The sequence below is a fragment of the Dipodomys spectabilis genome, unplaced genomic scaffold, assembly GCF_019054845.1.
Source record: "Dipodomys spectabilis isolate Male_0828 unplaced genomic scaffold, ASM1905484v1 ptg000001l, whole genome shotgun sequence".
NCBI lineage: Eukaryota > Metazoa > Chordata > Mammalia > Rodentia > Heteromyidae > Dipodomys > Dipodomys spectabilis.
The window spans coordinates 9200002-9220122 of record NW_024870678.1 but is presented as its reverse complement, the minus strand read 5'-3'; the positions used below and the strand labels follow the sequence as shown (position 1 = coordinate 9220122).

Genomic DNA, 20121 nt, shown 5'->3' with positions numbered 1-20121 from the left:
ACAGTATTTTTACAATAAGACATTTTATTAGCATACATTTGCAATATAAGAGATTTCACTGCAACAGCTCTACATATGTATAAAAGTATATTTTAGGAAAATAATCAAATTCCTTAAATTCCTTGAAGAATGTGTATGTGTGTGTGTGAGTGTGTGTGGTTGTTGGTGTGCCAGTACTGAGGCTTGAACTCATGAGCTCAAGCTCTAGGCTTTCTTGCTTTTATCTCTTGGCTTTCTTGCTCATTGCTGATGCTTTTATCACTCAAGCCTTTCAGCTATACTTCCAGTCTGTATTTCTGAAAATGTAAAAAATACATGAAGACCTGGCACACAACAGGGATTCTTTTTTCAAGAAAACAAGTATTAGGGATTACATTTGGGCATTAATATCCATTCATGTTTATGTGGCACCCCTCTTGACAACAGTTACCAAAAGATAATTTACCAAAAGATGAAATAAAACCTCATGCATACATGTTTTGTTGTTGTTGTTGATGATGAAGATGATTGTGGGGTTTGAATTCAAGGTCTGGGTGCTGTCCCTGAGCTTTTTCAATCAAGACTTGTGCCTACCACTTTGAGCCACTTCCGGTTTTCTGGTGGTTAATTGGAGATAAGAGTCTCACGGACTTTTCTCCTGAGCTGATTTCGAACTGCAATCCTCAGATATCAGCCACCTGAGTAGCTAGGATTACAGATGTGAGCCACCAGCACTGGGTGTGCATGTGTTTTAGTGAGAACTTCACTAAATGATTAAATTGTATTTGGTATAATTTATTTAAGAAAACAAAACTTTTTGACATTTTAGATTGTCATTAAAAAGAATATCATCACAAAAATCTCTGACATTAAAGAGTTATCCTTCTGCGATCTAAAATGTAGTTACTTAGCAACTCAGTTTTGTTCTTTGTAGATTTCAAATTCTTTGTTTTGGACTTCAGCTTAACCTCATTTATCTTGATGCAACATTGACTGAAAATTCGGTATAATATTTCCTTTTCAGGGCAGCTACACTTGTATATATCTTACATCTCTATGGCTACTGGTTTCTGTCTCAATAGACGTGATAAGGCAGTGTTTTAGTTAATGTGTAGTGAAGTTCTGAGAGTCCTCTAACAGACTTCCTTGTCTAACTCCCCCTCAGACAATCCGTCTATTAATTTTAGCTTGGTTTGCTTTTTAATTTAAATAGATATATGATAGGGATAGGTGTGTGTGCTTTCACAGCATTCTGTTTTCTCTTTTCTGTTGCTTTGTTTCATATCATTCTAATTTTTCATAACTTGTTATGGTAATACTATGACTGATTGACCAAGTATGGACAGTCAGAACCCAATTTCCTGCATAATTGAGCCAATCTCAAAGAAGTACAGTGGTGGATGGTCTACCAAAGCACTTAAGTTTCAGACAGTACAAGTGTTACGCTCGCTGAAATACAATTTGCATTTTCACTGTTTACTTTCCATGTGAAGTGCTCTTCTAGCATCTAAGCTTTAGTCAGTGAGTGACTTTAGGGGAGAAGAAAGGAAGCTACGTTATGAAATAGCTGTTATATGAACATTACAAGCTATCTAGGATTCAAAGGTCTAAGGTAGCCAGTCTTGATATTATTTCAATGAGCAGAGACATTCCAACAGTGCAAAACAGCACCAACAAAATTCACTAGTTACTCCTCCAATTGAAATGATGAAGTCTAAGGGATTCATCTAGCAGAATGGAGAAAATCAGAAGCGCAGTCATCTGAAAATCGACCCTTGATGAAGTGATGAAGAACATTCACTGGTTTATCCTGAAACTTGTCAGCTTTACAACTCTTGGCTTCATATGGATTTCTGTGGTACAGTCCACAGTTTTAAACAACTGCCTTAAGTCCTGTGTAACTAACCTGGTAAGTCTCACTGGTCTCCTATCTGCCTTTGCAGGAAGTAGAACATGAATTTCATTTGTAGCATAGACCATTGAACATTTTTCTTTTTGTGAGAACTCTTCTTGTGAGAGGGGTTCTCAGGAAGGATAGCATTTTTTTTTTCAGAAGTAAGGTAGAAAAATGAATAGTTTCAGAAGACAATACAAGTTAATTTCCTTTGTTATTAAGTCATAGATTTTCCGGAGATGAGGGGTGGTGGTGGAGGATGGTGGCACTATGAGGATCTGATAAGGGAGGATTAAGTGGAATCTATTCTTGCACACTTCAAAATATTCTATCTTCCATAATTTATTACAGAGCCATTACTATTTGACTTGAAATAGAAAATAAGTCTGGCCACATGGTAAGCCTTCTAGTTTTAGAGTAACAGTGATATTTAAATTAGGTGGATTACCATAGGGAACTAGAGAACCAAGGAAGCAATGCAGATGCCACAAAGGAAGAGCTGTATGCAACTTTTTATTTCTACCAGTACATTTGTAATTTTAGCTAATAAGTTTTTTGATATTCAAATTCATGTTTTCTTTCTCATTTCTGGTTGTCATTCCTTCTTTGTGTGTATGTGTGTGTGTGTGTGTATATATATATATATATATATATATATATATATAGTATCATATCTTTTTATTGTCTTTAAAACAGTCATTAACTCAACTTTGAAAAGAAAATACCCTAACCTAGGGAGCAATGTACTCTTCCCATTTAAAGACAAAGGAAGCAGAAATACATACATGCTAGGCCATAGTCACACATTTTAAAGTATCAAAGTATGCAGATTTTTATGCTCATTATTATGCTAATATATTGAAGATAGAATTCTGTGCTATATTAAACAGAAATTTATATAACACATTATTGGTTCCTAGTATCATTTAAGAAATAGTTTATATCATTTTTTTTTTTTTTTTTGCCAAAGATCTCATTGCCTTTGACACACAATAGTTTGCTTTGGTTTGTTTTTTTTTACAGTTGTAATCCAAACTTAAAAAGAAAGCATGGGATTACTAGATGTTTCCTTTCCTAAAATGTCTTGTTTTCTCGATTAGATAGAAAAGGAAAATACCCTATAATTCTATCACTATTAACCTTCAATTATATTATCATTTAGTATTTTTCTTAATTATCTCTTCAAATACTTTATGTAAAGTTGTATATCCATTCTTTTCATTTTATTATTTTTATTTTTTATTATTGTAAAATTGATATATAGAGGTGTTATACTTACATAAGTCAGGTAAAGAGTATATTTCTTTTTTTATTAATAAGTTTTTTTATTGTGAAAATACTATACAGAGGGGTTAGAACTACATGAGCAAGGTAATGAGTACATTTCTTTCTTTAAACATTTTTTATTGTGAAAATACCATACAGAGGGGTTACAATTACATGGGCAAGATAATGAGTACATTTCTTATCAAGCATTGTTGCCTCCTCCTTTGTTTCCCCTTCCTATCCCTTCCCATCTCCCCCGCCCCCCAAAGTTGTAAAGTTCGTTTTTCGACATAACGATTTATAACGATTTGTACATCTCATTGTAGCAATGGGTCCACCTGTATCCCTATTTAAACGATTTGCTTTTTCCCTTCCCCTCCACAAATTATACCAACATCAAATACAGTGAAAGCAGGGGTTATACCATGGGGGAGGGACATACAAAGCAACAAAGATTTCCCTTATTTGTAATAACTAGTATATGCTGAGACAAGCAGAAAAGGTCAGATAAGTTGATATTAGCTGAAATGAACCCCAAGATAAGTATTCAAATGTTTTTGCTTTCATGCAATTGTTTCTAACATATTTATAAGATGATTTCTTTGTTGCTTTAATGAGTACATTTCTTTTTTTTTTCTTTTTCTTTTCTTTTTTTGTGAACATACTGTACAGAGGGGTTACAATTACATGAGCAAGATAATGAGTACATTTCTTATCAAGCATTGCAGCCTCCTCCTTTGTTTACCCTTCACATCCCTTCCCAGCCTCCCCCCACTCCCCACCCAATCCTCCCCCCCACCAAAGTTGCAAAGTTCGTTTTCGACATGACAACTTGTACTTCTAATGAGTACATTTCTTATTAAGCATTGTTGCCTCCTCCTTTGTTTCCCCTTGCAATCCCTGCCCTCCCATCTCCCCTCCCCCCCCCCCCAAAGAAAGAGTATATTTGTTTGTGGACAATGTCACTCCTTTCTTCACTCTCTCCAAGTTTTTCCCTCCCATCCTCACTCACAAATTATATAGTTTATTTTCAAATAGTGTCTGGTGAGTATCACTGCTGCATTTGTTCATCCTTTGTCCTCAATTTCTATGCCTTCCCTAACATTCCCAATTACCGATAAATGAAATCTTCATTTCACAACATGTTTTCCTGTATACTTTGACACTTTCTGGAAACAGAATCTTTAATATATTTACTGTTTTATTATATGAGCACAGCACTATAATCTGTTAATTTTTCTCCTAGTGAAATGTATTTTCCTTGATTTTAATAATTCAGTCTCAGCTGGGCACTGGTGGCTCACACCTGTAATCCTAGCTACTCAGGAGGCTGAGATCTGAGGATTCTGGTTCGAAGCCAGCTCAGGCAGAAAAGTCCGTGAGACTCTTATCGCCAATTAACCACCAGAAAACTGGAAGTGGCATTGTGGCTCAAGTGGTTGAGCACTCACCTTGAGCTGAAGAGCATAACGACAGTGCCCAGGCCCAGAGTTCAAGCCCTACAACCAACAAAACATAAATAAATAAAAAATAAAAAAATTCAGTCTCCATTTTAGCTTTTTTTCCCCATTGCTTTTAATAATTCAGTTTGCATGTTAGTTTAGTTTTTTTTTTTTTTTCCCAGTCCTGGGGGGTTGAACTCAGGGCCTAGGCACTGTCCTTGAGCTCCTTTTGCTCAAGGCTAGCATTTTACCACTTGAGCCACAGAGCCATTTCCTGCTTACTCTGTTTGTGTGGCACTGAGGAACGGAACCCAGGGTTTCATGCATGCTAGGCAAGCATTCTACCATTAAGCCACATTCCCAGCCCCAGGTTTTTTATTATTACTTTTTTTTTCCTCTTTTTGTGTGGGTTCTTTGATTTCAGGACAAGCAGACAGTGTGTTCCTTTGTGGAATTGCCTTCCACTGACCACCTACGGAGAAAGGGGCAGATGATAAAATGGCAACTGCCTGCCAATCTGGAGATCAAATGTAACGAAGGTCTGTAATCTGGGCCTCTTACACAGGTTCTAGAGGGACAAAAATGAGGTGAATGACCCACTGAATGTAGGCATGGATCAAGACAGAAGCTTCACAGCTTACTGTATTTCCTTTGCCTTTCTTTCTAACATGGACATCAGTTGTGAAGGCCATTTTTTTACTTCCCTGAGTGGTTCTTGATAGTGAAGCATTGTTCTTCATCAACAAAAGAATGTGAGGCTTGCCGAACAAAAGGCTACCAGAGTTCTGTGCTTAAGTTTGAGTATTTTACTCTGTGGCACCTGTATGTATTAGTTGTACATTAACTAACCTATTTTGTTTGAATTCTAAGTGTTCATGTATGTTCATGAGGTTGGATAACTATCATGTTTCTTAACTTTTAATATTTCTTCTTTATAAAGTGGCTTTAGAAAAAAGGTTTGTCTCATTTAAAGTATTAGAAAAAAATAAGGTGAATATTTCTATAATCGTAGAGTTAAAATGCCTTGAAAAGCCTGCTTAAAAAAAGAATTCAAGAGGGCTGGGAAGGTGGCTCAGTGGTAGAGCGCTTTCCTTGCATGCATGAGGCCCTGGGTTCGATTCCTCAGCACCACATAAACAGAAAAAAAAAAGCCGGAAGTGGCTCTGTGGCTCAAGTGGCAGAGCGCTATCCTTGAGCTAAAGAGCTGAGGGACAGCACCCAGACCCAGAGTTCAGGCCCCACGACTGATCAAAAAAAAAAAAATTCAAGGGGAAGGGTGAGTGATAGAGGGGGGGATTGGAATACATTATATACGTGAGTGGAGATATCACAATGAAATCTCTCTTGCGCAACTTAATATATGCTGATAAACAGCAGCAACAAAGAATCCAGACTACTTAAATGACATTAATAAATCTAGATTCAAGTTTGAAGCCAGCTCAAGCAGGAAAGTCCACGAGACTCTTTTCTCCAATAAACTACAAAAAAAACCCCAAAAGCCAGAAGCGAAGCTGTGGCTCAAGTGATGAGTGCTAGCCTGAAGCAAAAACATCTCAGGGATGGCACCCAGGCCCAGGAGTTCAAGTCCCAGGACAGGCAAAAAAATAAAACCAAAACAATAACAACTAAAAAGATAATATTTTACAAAACCTGATATACATAAAATCATGTAGTTTTAGAACCTTAATAATCACTTAAAAAGTCACTATACAAGAAGAAATCTTAAGAGTTTAAAATATATGATAGATATCTAACCTTACAAGAACCACAGAATTATTACAAATGAATAAAATTTTATTTCTCAAATTGGCAAAATTAAAACATCTATGGATGGCAGACATCTAAGTTGTCATTTGCATTTATTGTTGGTTGGGCTTCGATAGAGTTTTAGAAAACAATGGGTTACTAAATCTCAAAATTGAAAGAGAAGATAGATCTATACCCTGCACCTATTCCTGAGCTGATTATTGCATAGTTAGTCAGATTTGTATGTAAACGTTTATGGAAAATATTAAGAGTAGATTCCTAAGGGCCAGCATTGTATTATAATAATTAATAATTATTTAATTAAGTCTTCAGGGAACTTTATAAATTAAAGAGCACTCTACTTGTGCTTAAGGTGAGAACACTAAGTTTAACTTTCTACAGTGGGAACAAGCATAGCATATGTGGTTAAATATGCAGATCATTTTGCTTTGTTCCTCTATTGGGGTAGGAAGAAAAGAATGGATTAGTTCCGGCTGATGTGGGTAGGATAGAAAAACTTGTGCCAAGAAGCAGGGATTAGATTAAGAGGGTCAGAGATGTGGAATGGGTCTTTTTCTGGGAGGTTGTTAATCAGAACAAAAGGAACTAAGGTAAACCCTATATAGGGAGCCCCTAAGATCTAAAGTGAAAATGAGGAATCTGGTGCAGGTTAACAGAGGCATTGCAAATTCACAAGAGCATTGACTCCAGAGACAATCTCTTTGCCCCTGTTTGGTTGCAAAATTAATCTGAATTATATATTCTTCCTAAAATCAAAATATTACCATTTGTAGTTTTTATTCAAAGTAAAAGCATAAAATGTAAATATAAATGGGAATGGAATTAGAAAACCTCATTTGAAAAGTAAATGAAGGCTTATGCCTGTAATCCTATCTACTCAGGTGGCTGAGATCCGAGGATCACGGTTTGAAGCCAGCATGGGTAGAAAAGTTCCTGTGACACTCTGGTCTCAATTAGCTACTCAAAAACCGGAAGGGGCACTATGGCTCAAAGTGGTAGAGCTCTAGTCTTGAGCAAAAGAGGTCAGGGACAGTGCCCAAACCCTGAGTTCAAACCCCACAACTAACAAACAGGAAAATTAAATAAAGGGAGACACAAGACTATGTTTGGCCACTGGCACCTGTGTCTAATTACCTTTCAAGTTAATCTAAACAATGGTAGGCCATTGGGTTATACCTCCAAGGAACTTCTAGAACACTCTGAAGTGGGGGATCACTTTGAATTCAGCAAACAATTATTGAACTGTTTCCAATAGATTCTATTCTGGGCACTGGCGACAGAGTGAAGAGGGAAGTGGATGGAAAGGAAAGGTATTGTTTGAGCTCAGTGATGGAATGTTCTCCCATTTTCCTTTGAAAGCACAGGTAGTTAAGAGGCCACATCACATGTTTAAACTACTTCCATAGCTCTCCTTGTTTTGTCACTTTTATAACATATCTTGCTTGCAGTATTGACTCAGCTAAGGACAGATACCTTATCTTTTGCTGGATTGCCTTTCCAATCCAGTGGTTCCTATCAGCAAACCTTGAAGCTTTGATCAGCACTAGCTAGAAGTACTAGGAGCTGCTAGTACTAGCTAGAAGTACTTGGGATTTCTAATTTCTGCTTTAATGAACAATCATTAAAAAAGGAGAGCAAACTTCAGAACAATTCGATTCTAATGTAAGAGATGCTTGAGCTGACTAGCTGGCAGTCCACAGGTTTATTTAATTCTGTCTGAGACTCCTTCCATCATTCTTCCGTAGCCACACTTTCACTGTACCTTTGCAGTTTTTGCTGAATTTTAAGTGTACATTATAAATTTATACCAGCATTTTGTCTGATTACAAGACAGATTTAATATCTATTTATTTATTCATTTTTTATGTATATGCTGGTACTAGGGCTTCAACTTAAGACTTTGCATTCTTGCTTGATTTTTTGGCTCAAGGCTGAAGCTCTGTTACATAAGCCACACTTCGACTTCTGGCTTTTTGCTGGTTAATTGGAGACAGACTTTCTGCGTGGGCTGCATGAACTGCAATCATCAGATATTAGCCTCTTGAGTATCTAGGATTAGAGTTGTGAGCCAGGAACACTTGGCAAATTTAATGAGTTAAAAACATCTAGCTTTTATTTGACAGTTAAAGAACAAAAAGAGGCAACACTATTCCAGAAAGCTTTCCCTCCCCACATATACATTATGTAAAAAATGAACTATGTAACTTGTGGGCAGGGACAAGAGGGGGAAACCAGGGGGAAATGAAGGAAGTGGTGACATTGCCCAAGAAGAATTGCATTCATTATGTGACTTATGGAATTATAACTCCTCTGTACAATTCCTTAATAATAACTATTTTTAAAAAGCTGTGGTAGTTTCACTGAGCCTAATATTGAAAGCTGATGATTACCACTCTTTCTTCATTTCAGGGCAGGCAATTTGATATTGGGTCACCATCGAATCTCAGTGTACCAGTAAGTAATTGCTTCCATTGTCAAGAATTTCACAATGTATGTTGTGTTGCTCAGAGACAATGCTCAGGTTTTCTTTGTTTGTTTGTTTCATTTTCTGTCAGTTGTGGAGCTTGAACTCAGCACCCAGGTGCTGTCCCTCAGCCTCTTTGTGCTCAAGGCTAGCATTCTACCATTTGAGCCACAGCACCACTTCCGGCTTGTGAGTGGTTCTTTGGAGATGAGTCTCTCGGGGACTTTTTCTGCCTGGGATGGCGTTGAACTATGATCCTCAAATCTCAGCCTTCTGAGTAGCTAGGATTATAGCCAGGATGGACTGGCTCCTGGCCAATGCTTAAATTTTTATGAGAATGAAAATTGGCAAGTTAAAATCTCACTCATCCTTGATGAAGCAATGTCAACTGAAAATAGTGAGAGGTCTGAATTATGGAATTCATTAAAAAATAAAGTATGTTCAAAGCGGAAAAAACGTAAGGTGAATTCAAGTCTAAGAATTTGACTACATAGCTGAGATATGGGTTTGGACAAATTGCTTAGTTTTACTGTAGTTTTATTTTTGAGAGCATTATGCTGTATAGTCTCCAGTAGCTAGTAGGCAGCAGACTTTTCACATCATGTCCCCATTAGGTAGACATACCACCTTCTAGTTGTACCCTGCTTTTAGTGTGCTTGTGTGAGAATTGCCTGAGGACCCAAAATATATCTGGTGCCATGCTGTGCCAGACTTTATCTGCTGCCAGCTACCCAGTGGACGATGTGTCCTGTGCTGTCTGTTTTCCAGGCCCACTGAGGGTGTGTTGCCTCTTAGCAACCCAGCTGCCTTGAGGGGAACCACACCGTGTCTTGGGTCTGTCTGTAGATATGGCAGCCCAAAGATCTTGATTTCTAAATCATCGGGTGATACTGTGGTTATTAAGCATTTTCAGGTGACAAGAGAAAGTCACATTTCTTCAGTCCTCATTGTTTGTTTGCTTCTTTAAAGAGTTTATTATTAAATAGTTGCAAAAGAGGTTACAATTTCAAAAGTCACCTTATGGAGTATACTACATTTTGATCAATGTGTTATTGTTTTCCTTAATTTTTATTACAAAGGTGAGTTGCATAATTCAGGTAAAGAGTACATCTCTTTTTGAACAATGTCACCCTTGCCTTGCTTTCTCTGTTATTAATTTTGCAGTGTATCCAAGGATGTCATTTTTGGAACTCTGTAGACCAGGAAAACTGCACTTTAATGTGTGTAAGTATTAACTATGTTTTAATTTTATTTCTTTCTTTCCTCTTCCTCCTCCCCCTCCTCCCCCCCCTCCCCCTCCTCTTCCTCCTCCTCCTCCTCCTCCTCCTCCTCCTCTTCCTCCTCCTCCTCTTCCTCCTTCTTCTTTTGTTGGTTGTGGGGCTTGAACTCTGGGCCTGGGCACTGTCCCTCAGCTCTTCAGCTCAAGGCTAGCACTACACAATTTGAACCACTTCCAGTTTTCTGGTGGTTAATTGGAGATAAGAGTCTCACGGACTTTCCTACTTGGGCTAGCTTTGAACTGTGATCTTCAGATCTCAGCTTCCTGAGTTGCTAGGATTACAGGTGTGAGCCACTGGCTCCCAGCTTGTTTTAATTTTCATATTGATATTTCCATCCAGAGAAAATTTGTCTAAACCGATTCCTATTTTCATTTCTATTAATTCTCAACTTGAAAACCAAGCAGCCTGAGTGATATATAGTAAAGAGAAAAAAGAACAGCATTACTTTTTTTGTAGTTGTAAACAATAAGCTAGAACACATTTATTAACAATCAATGGACAACCACTTGAGATTAACATTAACACATTAAGAGGCAAATAAATGTTTAAGCAAGCTGAAGATGCCCAAATTATTCCCAAAGTATAAAGTTATTATTATTATTTTTGATAGCCATAGGGCTTGAGCTCAGGGCCTGGGCACTGTCCCTGAGCTTCTTTTGCTCAAGCCTAGCACTCTACCACTTGAGCCACAGTGCCACTTCCAGCCTTTTCTGTTTATGTGGTACTGAGGAATGGAACCCAGGGCTTCAGGCATGCTAGGCAAGCACTCTACCATTGGGCCATATTCCCAGCCCCAACTATAAAGTTCTTGTAGTAGAACTTAGTAGAAGCTTTCTTAAGTTTCCTAGTTCTGCACTTCTCATGTTTTTATGTGTGATTATCTAGGGTCTTGTTAAAATGCAGATTTTGACCAGTAGGCCTGGATGGGTCCTGAGATTCTGTGCATATAGTAAGCTCCCAGTGATGAGAGAGATGCTGGTGATCCTTAGACCAAAATTTGGGAAGGAAGCTGCAGGTTATGTTCATGTTCAATGTTTCTTTGAGGGGAACATGGTAATAATATAACCCTGAGATCACAAACACCTGGTTTTCTCTACATCATGTAAAATATGCATTATGCATTCCAGATACTCTATTTCTCATTTTTAATTTAGTCTGGCTTGGCCACTTAATGTGTAACATAGTTACGGCATATCACTCATTGCTTTTTTTTTTTTTTCACTCATTGCTTTTATTGCTTTCCTCAATAGTAACTTAGGGGCTGGGAAGGTGGCTCAGTGGTAGAGTGCTTGCCTTGCATGCCTGAGGCCCTGGGTTCAATTCCCTAGCACCACATAAGCAAAAAAAAAAAGCCAGAAGTGGCGCTGTGGCTCAAGTGGTAGAGCACTAGCCTTGAGCTGAAGAGCTGAGGGACAGCTCCCAGGCCCAGAGTTCAGGCCCCATGACCGGACCCAAAAAACAAACAAACAAACAAAAAATAGTAACAGTATAATAATGGAACCTCATTCCTAAGGATAATGCTGGAAATGTTATAAGTATTTTGACCTCGTGGATGAAAATTTTATAATATGAAAGTGGGTTCCTCTGAATATTTCATCGCACGTATGATATGTGATTTATTTTGGCAAAAGCAAAAAGGATTGAAAGAATTAGAACATAGGAGTTTTTGCACTTATTTTTTAAAATGTCTTTCTAATAGAGAAGGATGAGGGTTGAAGGTATGGCTAACATGATAGAACACCTGCCTAGCAAGGGAATGGTGTTCAAACCCTACTATTGCCAAAAATAAAAAAATCAAAATAAATGAAATTCACAAAGAGCACACAGTGAATGCACTTACATATGGTTCACAGATAGAAAAAAACCAATACATACCAGACTGTGTGTGCTATGAGGCTCAGGATATGGTCACCTTGGACAGGATGGAGTGAAAATAATAAGGAAGTAGGGGAAAAGGGAGGCTGGAAAGTTCTGTTGACTATGACCGTTATATGAAAATTTGACATCTGAATAAATATGATATGTACACTTCTGTATATCTGCTATGTTTATATGTGCTCTGTTTCAATTAAGGATAGATTAAAAAAAGTGAGTTCTTTTGTTTAGCTTGTTCATTGGAGGTTACAGAGACTTGAATCATAGTAATCCTAAGATGCTTCCTAATTATGAGTCAAATTATGATAGTGAACTTTAAATAAGGATATTGAACCCTCCTGGACAGAGTCTTCATAGTTTTTTCTCATCTAATGTGTTTCTTAGGAACATGTGTAAGAGGAGTTACTTATGCTCACAAATTGATGCTGGACTTAGTATTTACTATATAATTGTCACAAACTGCCACTTAATTAGTTATTTATCTAGTTATTTGTCTCTCCAGTCTTTTTTCAGATTATATCTCCTGTACTGACCACAGAGTGGGGCACACATATCTCTGAGTGCAGAGTGTAGAGTGCAGAATACCTTTCGTTGCTAAGCAACAATACAGGAAGAAATGTGAATGACAGACAAATAATCTGGGCAGAGGAGCCTGCTGGATTTTACTAGACAGAGCTACTAATGGTTTTCATTTCAATTAGTCTCTTCTAAATCCATTCCTTAGTCTGGTCTGTTACAGATAACTCTTCCTTAGTTGATCAAAAATTTCTAGTATAGCTAGGAGACGGTGACTCATGCCTGTAATCCTAGCTACTCAGGAGGCTGAGATCTGGGGATCGTGCTTCAAAGTCAGCGTGGGCAGGAAAGTCTATGAGACTTTTATCTCCAATTAAGCACCAGAAACCAGAAATAGCACTGTGGCTCAAAGTAGTAGAGCACTAGCCTAGAGCAAAAAAGGACAGAACCCAGACTCCATGGCCAACAAGAAACAAAACCAAACACAAAATTTCTAGAAGAGGGAAATGGGGCAGGGTGGGTGGGTGGAGAAGATGGGAAGGGATGGGAAGGGGAAACAAAGGAGGAGGCAACAATGCTGGATAAGAAATGTACTCATTACCTTGCCTGTATAATTGTAACCCCTCTGTATGGTATTTTCACAATAAAAAAAATTTCTAGTAGACATTTTTTTCAGTGACATAACAATTTTTAGAGTTCTTTGTACAAAAGCCTGAACACAGGTTTATACAACTCTGAGTTCCTTTTTAATTGTTGTTGCTAGCTTTCTTTTTTTTTTTGTAAAACTCAATGGTGGGGAAAGAAGTTAATTTGGAGGAAATATACAGCTAAGTATCATTAAAATTATAACATTCAGAATTTTAAGTAAGTTTTACTTTCTTTTTTCTATGCAGAATGATACCTATGTTGCCATTTGCGAGGTGAGTTGATACAAAAAAGATGTTATCAAAACCAATGTATTTGCCTGTAATCCTTAAAAAATTATTAAATTAAGAAGGATTGAAGGTGTGACTTAACTTGATAGAGCATTAGCCAATAAGCAGAAACATCACATACTGAGTTGGACTCTTGGTGTCAGACAAAAGAAAAACGCAAAGAAAAAATTAAAAATGAAGAAATGGAAGTCAATCTAAGTACACAGAGGCCTTCCCTAGGTAATATTATACTACTTTGGGCATAAAAACTGCATCATCCATTGTAGGTACAAATATTTGTTGTTTTATATAACTTTGTACATTAAATATGTATAAATATATAATGAATAAATATAAAAATATATCGGGACATGCATGTGTATGCACATATTTACATATAGAAATATACATTCATTCTTTAGTTCTAGGAACCTCTGTGAATACCAAAATCCTTGGATATTCAAGACCCTTATATAAAAAGTGCAGTAATTAGAATGAACCTGAGTACAACACACTGTAGGTCATCTCTAGATTACTTCTAATCTAATACAATATGAATACTGTATTGTTTTGGAAGCATACAGAAAAGAAAAAAGTATGTGTACATGTTTAATCAAGATATAATTAAAACTACTTTTGACCATCAATTGGTTGAATCTACCTATGTAAACCCTGCTGCTGCATAGATTGACTGTGTATTACTCTAATCTGAGTTTTCTTTTCCCAAACCAAAAGTTTTCTATCATGAAATCTATTTCATTAAGAAAACTCTTTAACTCAATTTCTTCATTATTCAACAAAATCCTTTTCTAACATTTTGAAACACAGGTCCCTGCTCACTCCCCCTGGCTGCTTTGATACTAAGTGACTTTCTGATAACTCTGGCTCTCCTCCAAGGTCCTCTCTGCCCTCTTTTCCTACACTTAAATTTCTCCTCTTCAGAAAGGCCTTGTGTAGAGGGGAGGTTGTAGGTGTGGCTCAGTTGGTAGAGTGATAGCCAATGAGCAAAAGCAGCAGGTACTGAGTTCGAGTTCTGATCTTGGATCCTCCTTCTTCCCCCCACAAAAGGAAGCAAAGAAAAGCCTTGGAGTCTTTGATCTTTTTCTACTCAGTCATCATCACTATAATGATCTGTCCTGATTTCATCTCCTCAGAATTAAGTTTATTTGATAGTAGTTGATACAAAGAAGCCGTATTTTTTCTCACTTTAACACTTCAGTTCTGTTTAAATGCCCTTGAAATAAAAACACAGAACTATCTTATTCTGCACGGGACAGAATATAAATAGCATCCATTACTAAAGAAGAAGAATTTCCACTTCATAGAGAACAAAATTATTGCATTGGAATATTTTCAACAGTCAGAGCAACTTCCTCTGCAGAGTGGAGATATTCAAACTGAGGGGAAAACACATCCCTTATGCCAATAGGCAATTAAGCATCTCTTCTGGTTGAGATAACTATTTTTTCTTTATCTCTGGTGGTATAGTGCTTGGCACCTTAAAGGGACTTAATAAATATTAGTGATGGATTAAATGAATGAATGGATGGTCTTTAGGAAAAAATAAGATAATTTATATGGAAAGTGATAGATATGTCTTCTTGTGTCATGCACACTAGGAAAAAAAGGCTGTCAGCATCTATGCCAGTCTAGGAAACCCAGGGTAGATCTGGGAGAACACACAGAATGCAGTTACTGTGGGGAAAATGAATGAGGATGGACACAGAGGCATAGGCTGGAAAAGCCCCTGGGCAGAGGAGACCTGGCTGCTACAGGGGAATGCAGCTCAGCATCGGGAAGGCGCTGCATAAATGTCCCTTCCAGGGGCTTCTGGCTCCAATTCTAAGATCTAACCACTTTGAAATTCTGTCCAGGCAACTCAAACTTGAGAAATACTTGGTAACCTCATGTGAAGTCAGGTGAGCGGAGCTGTGAGGCAGCCTCATTGCTACCTTTACCTCCACGTGAAATAATATTTAAATGTCCAGATATGGAAATTTTACTGTGTTTTCCCTGAAAAAAATACAGGAAAAGCAGCCACAATTTCCTCCATTTGTCTGAACTAGCTACATTTGCAAACAATCTGTATTTCCCAATGTGTCTCCTTTTTCCTTCCTCAGTTTTCTTTCCAGAGGGGGGAAATCATGTTATATCGTACTTTCTAATTACCACTTGGTTTGCTTCCATTTGCAGTTAATGGATGTGCTAAATATGTGTTTACTAAAATGTCCAAAGAGAGTGTGAAAAGTACATTAAACCTTTCAGTTAAAAAATCCTGAGGCTAAAAAAAAAAAAAAAAATCCTGAGGCTAAATGAATGTATTTCAATTAATCCTCAACTAAGCAAACCTGAGCTTATCAGGCTCCATTTCTTTTTAGTGCACAAACATCAAAGTTTGTATTTGCCAGCTACACCTTTGTTTTAAGAGAATAAATACATAGTGTGTTTTCCCAGTTATTGCGATTATAAATTGAAGGAAAGCAGGGAAATTGATCATAGTTTTTTACAATGTGTGCTTTTGCTTCAAGTCTTTTTTTCCTTCCTTCCTTCCTTGTTTTCCTATCTTCTTTCCTTCCTTCCTCCCTTCCTTCTACCTTTTTTTTTAAAAAAAAAAATCTGTGAAACATGGTCAAAAATAGGGAAATACTTTTTCAAATCCCATTAACAAGTAGGAACTCTTAAGTTTTAAAAATTGATTTTTAGATATGAAGATACACGTGCATAAGAGATGTTCAAATATCAAGTTGTAGTTGGAAGCCTATCAGCAATGTTAGCACTAAGGCTACGTTGATTCACATGATGTCTTTCTTCCATAGCGAGAGTCATGTGATGTTGGCTGTAGCATTGCAGAAGGTGCCCATGAAGATCAAGTACTAGGTAAGGAAACACACTCAACCAGTAATGAAGCCTCTCCAGGGCTTGTTCTTATGAAAGAATAATGAAGAACCTCTTCAAATATTCTGGCTTCTACATTTCAGTAGAATAAAAAAAATATTTATAGAGAGCTGAGCACCAGCGGCTCATGCCTGTTATCATAGATACTCAGGAGGCTGAGATCTGAGGATCACAGTTTGAAGCCAGCCCATGAAGGAAAGTCCCTGAGACAATTAGAGATAAGAATCTCCATTTAACTACCAAATAAGCTGGAAGTAAAGTTGTGGCTCAAAGTGATAGGGTGCTAGCCTTGACTGAAAGTACTAAGGGACAGTGCCCAGGCCCTAAGTTCAAGTCCTGTGACTGACAAAGAAAAACAACAACCCTTCCCAGTAACTATGCAATATTAGGTGGATAGTGTAAAATTGTCTTAACAATTTGTTTATATAATTCTTTTAGAGTATGAGTATAATCAATGCTTTATTGTAATTTCTCATCAGCTATGGAATAAAGTCTATGTACCACTAACAAATGAGATGTGCTAAGTCTAGATATGAAAGCATTGGAGACAGGTGCAAATGGCTCATGCCTGTAATCCTAGCTACTCAGGAGGCTGGGATATGAAGATCATGGTTTGAAACCAACTTGGTCATGAAAATCCATGAGCCTTATACCCAATTGACTACAAAAAAGTTGGAAGTGGTGCTGTGTTTCAAATGGTAGAGTACTAGCCTTAAGCATAAAAGTTCATTGAGTTCAAACCCTAGGACCAGCACATTGGAGCATACAGACCCTATCTTTAGGGTTTAAAATCTTTATTGTTATTATAAAGGTGGTGTACAGGGGGATTAGAGTTACATAAGTCAGGTAAAGAGTAGATTTCTTTTTTTTAATGTCAGTCATGGGGCTTGAACTCTGGGCCTGGGTGCTGTCTCTGTTTTTCAGCTCAAGGCAAGCTCTCTACCACTTGAGCCACAGAGCCACTTCTGATTTTCTTAGTGGAGATAAGAGTTTCATGGCCTTTCCTACCTGGGCTGCCTTTGAACTGTGATCCTCAGATCTCAGCCTCCTGAGTAGCTAGAATTACATGCATGAGCACTTGGTGCCCAGATAAGAGTACATTTCTTTTTGGACAATGTCACCTTATCTTTAGGTTTTTATAATGAATCATTTTGCACATGAGCTAAGACTTCATTTGTTACTAATGCATCTGTTACTTCACCCATTTACTTATGGCTCTGTTGTCTTATTACATGTTAGATTTTAGATTGTTCATGTCCTTTTCCACATGGTAAGAAATGATAATAGCCAATAACACACTAAAATAACAAGAGATATTTTTATTAGGAATTTTTGTCAGACACTGTTCCCATTAATTTATAAGAAGCAGCTTTTATCTTCAGAGTTATAAATCCTATTATTACAACAGAGAAGAAAATTGAATTGGGAGAAAAGTAGTGACACTGTTCAAAAAGTAATGTACTCATTACTTGACCCATGTAACTGTAACCCCTCTGTACATCACCTTTGCAATAAAAATAAATTTAAAAAATTGAAGCATAAAGTTTACATGTTTTCTTGGGGTTGGATAGATGATAAGAGATACAGCTGCTATTGCCACCCAGCTGTTTGACTGCAGAACCTTTTTTGTGGGTGTGTGCTCTTGTTCTGGGGCTTGAACTCAGGGCCTATGTGCTGTCCCTGAGCTTTTTTTTTCTTTTCCCCTCAAGGCTAATGCTTTGCCACTTGAGCTATTCTTTTAGCTTTTCAGTGGTTGACTGGAGATAAGAGTCTCATGGACTTTACTGCCTTAGTTGACTTTGAACCCAAATCCTCACATCTCACTTTCCTGAGTAGTTAGTATGACAGGAATGAGCCACAAGCACCTGGCTACAGAACCTTTCCATAACCATGTGCCATGTCTCAAAAGTACCTTGTTCCATTCAACTCATTCCATTTAACTATCTTATTTTAGAATAAATATACTTTTAGCTCTGATTTTCCATATGTATCACCATAGCTTTGAAATGTATCTATGTTCAGCTATGAAATTTACATTTACTTATGCTTATAAAACTGGTTTTTCTATTCTGCCTTCAATGTGTCTCATTGCTAATGCCTACAAGTTATCTTTCCTTATCTGTTGTCAACTTTATATTGAACCTCTCTTCCAGAGGTCTGTAGCATGCATCATAATAATAGAAAAAAGTAGAGGTGCTTTGTTTTATATAGTGGTCAGTGTCCCAAATGAACTGCTAATACAGAACTCAATGGAGAAGGATTGTGTCAGGCTTTTTTTTTTTTGCAGGTTGAGCTCTCAGATAACAATGACTTTAGTTTTCCTGGATTTTAGAGTATAGACTTTAATTCATTATATGTAATGATGAGAATTGCATTTGTTTTCATGTAAAAGAATGAATTCCTAGGGATTTGTATTTCACCATTCATTTTAATCTCCCTAACAAATCTACCACATTTTTCTCAATCAGTATAGTGTTTTTTCCTGTTAAATCTAAAAAAAAATGTAAGAATTACATTAATCACATCTTTGGTTTGGTCATGGGGCCTGAACTCTGGGCCTGGGCGCTGTCCCTCAGCTCTTCAGCTCAAGGCTAGTGCTCTACCACTTGAGCCACAGTGCCACTTCCAGCTTTTTTTTTTCTTTTTTCCTGCTTATGTGGGGCTGAGGAATCGAACCCAGGGCTTCATGCATGCAAGGCAAGCGCTCTACCACTGAGCCACCTTCCCAACCCAACATCTTTGGAAAAATAGAAAAGCTGAAATAAGATAAATTTTATTCCAGTGTATTTAATTAATACTGTATCCAGCAAATAGCACCCAATAAACATATACCACAAATGATCATGTCTCTAATGTTTAGAAGTCACGACATATTTTGTAATACAAAAGAGCAGAGTACAGAGTCTTTTGCATTAAGACAATAATGGTGTTTCTTTGGCTTTTGATGTTTGGAATTTGAAGACATTTTCAGGATAATTGCAGTGCTACAATAATTATTGCAGTCACTCTAAGCCTCAACTTTCTTCAGCTGTCATTGTAGATGTACTGCAGTTGATAACGCAGTAGTTTTGTACATATACCAAATAAATTGTTGAAAAGAAGAGCAGTGATAGTAGAATTACAGTATAAAATTTCAAAATACTTTTGGGATGATGGATGATTTTTCTATGCCACAGACATGCTTTTGGCATCTGCTTCCCTTGCATGTAAAAAAAATGATGCCCTGTCAGCCAGGCGCTGGTGACTCACGCCTGTAATCCTAGCTACTCAGGATTCTGGCTGAGATCTGAGGATCACCATTCAAAGCCAGCCTGGGCAGGAAAGTCCGTGAAACTCTTATCTCCAATAAACCACCAGAAAACCGGAAGTGGTGCTGAAGCACCAAGTGGTAGAGCTCAGGCCCAGAGTTCAAGCCCCATGACCGACCAAAAAAAAAAAAGAAAGTGGTTCCCTAAGATAAACGGTCTCAGCACCTTCCACACTACCTGTCTATAAAAAGAAAAGAAAAAGTCTGCCTCCAATATGTGCTTCTGTTTACTATGCAGGTGAGTTACTACAGTAGGAGAATGAATGCACAGGGCCCCGGGTCAAGAGGGCACACTCCATCCTGTTCTGTTGAACAGGAGTGTGTGGTAAGTGAGATATTGTTTCCTCTCCAGAAGACACAGAACTTCCTTCAGCACCGTTTGCATCTTCCATTGGAAGCCATAGTGTGGCACTGCGATGGAAACCTGCTAACATCTCTGGAGTAAAATATATCATTCAATGGAAATATGCACAACTTCCAGGCAGCTGGACTTACACAGAGGTATGCAAAGTTGCCTGCCCT

General features: G+C 37.6%; 1 protein-coding gene across 3 annotated transcripts in view; it reads left to right on the top strand.

Moving 5' to 3' along the window:
- The first annotated feature begins 1765 nt into the window (after positions 1 to 1765).
- The window catches only part of Ros1 (ROS proto-oncogene 1, receptor tyrosine kinase), a 96417-nt gene continuing 78061 nt past the window's right edge, over positions 1766 to 20121 (top strand). For 2 of the 3 annotated variants that reach the window (XM_042686249.1, XM_042686179.1), the window contains exons 1-6: positions 1766 to 1888; positions 8758 to 8802; positions 9977 to 10036; positions 13377 to 13403; positions 16214 to 16274; positions 19952 to 20100. In XM_042686249.1, the coding sequence (XP_042542183.1) occupies positions 1766 to 1888; positions 8758 to 8802; positions 9977 to 10036; positions 13377 to 13403; positions 16214 to 16274; positions 19952 to 20100 (465 nt within the window). The remainder of the gene's footprint in view (positions 1889 to 8757; positions 8803 to 9976; positions 10037 to 13376; positions 13404 to 16213; positions 16275 to 19951; positions 20101 to 20121) is intronic. The other variant, XM_042686110.1, reaches the window with a different exon arrangement.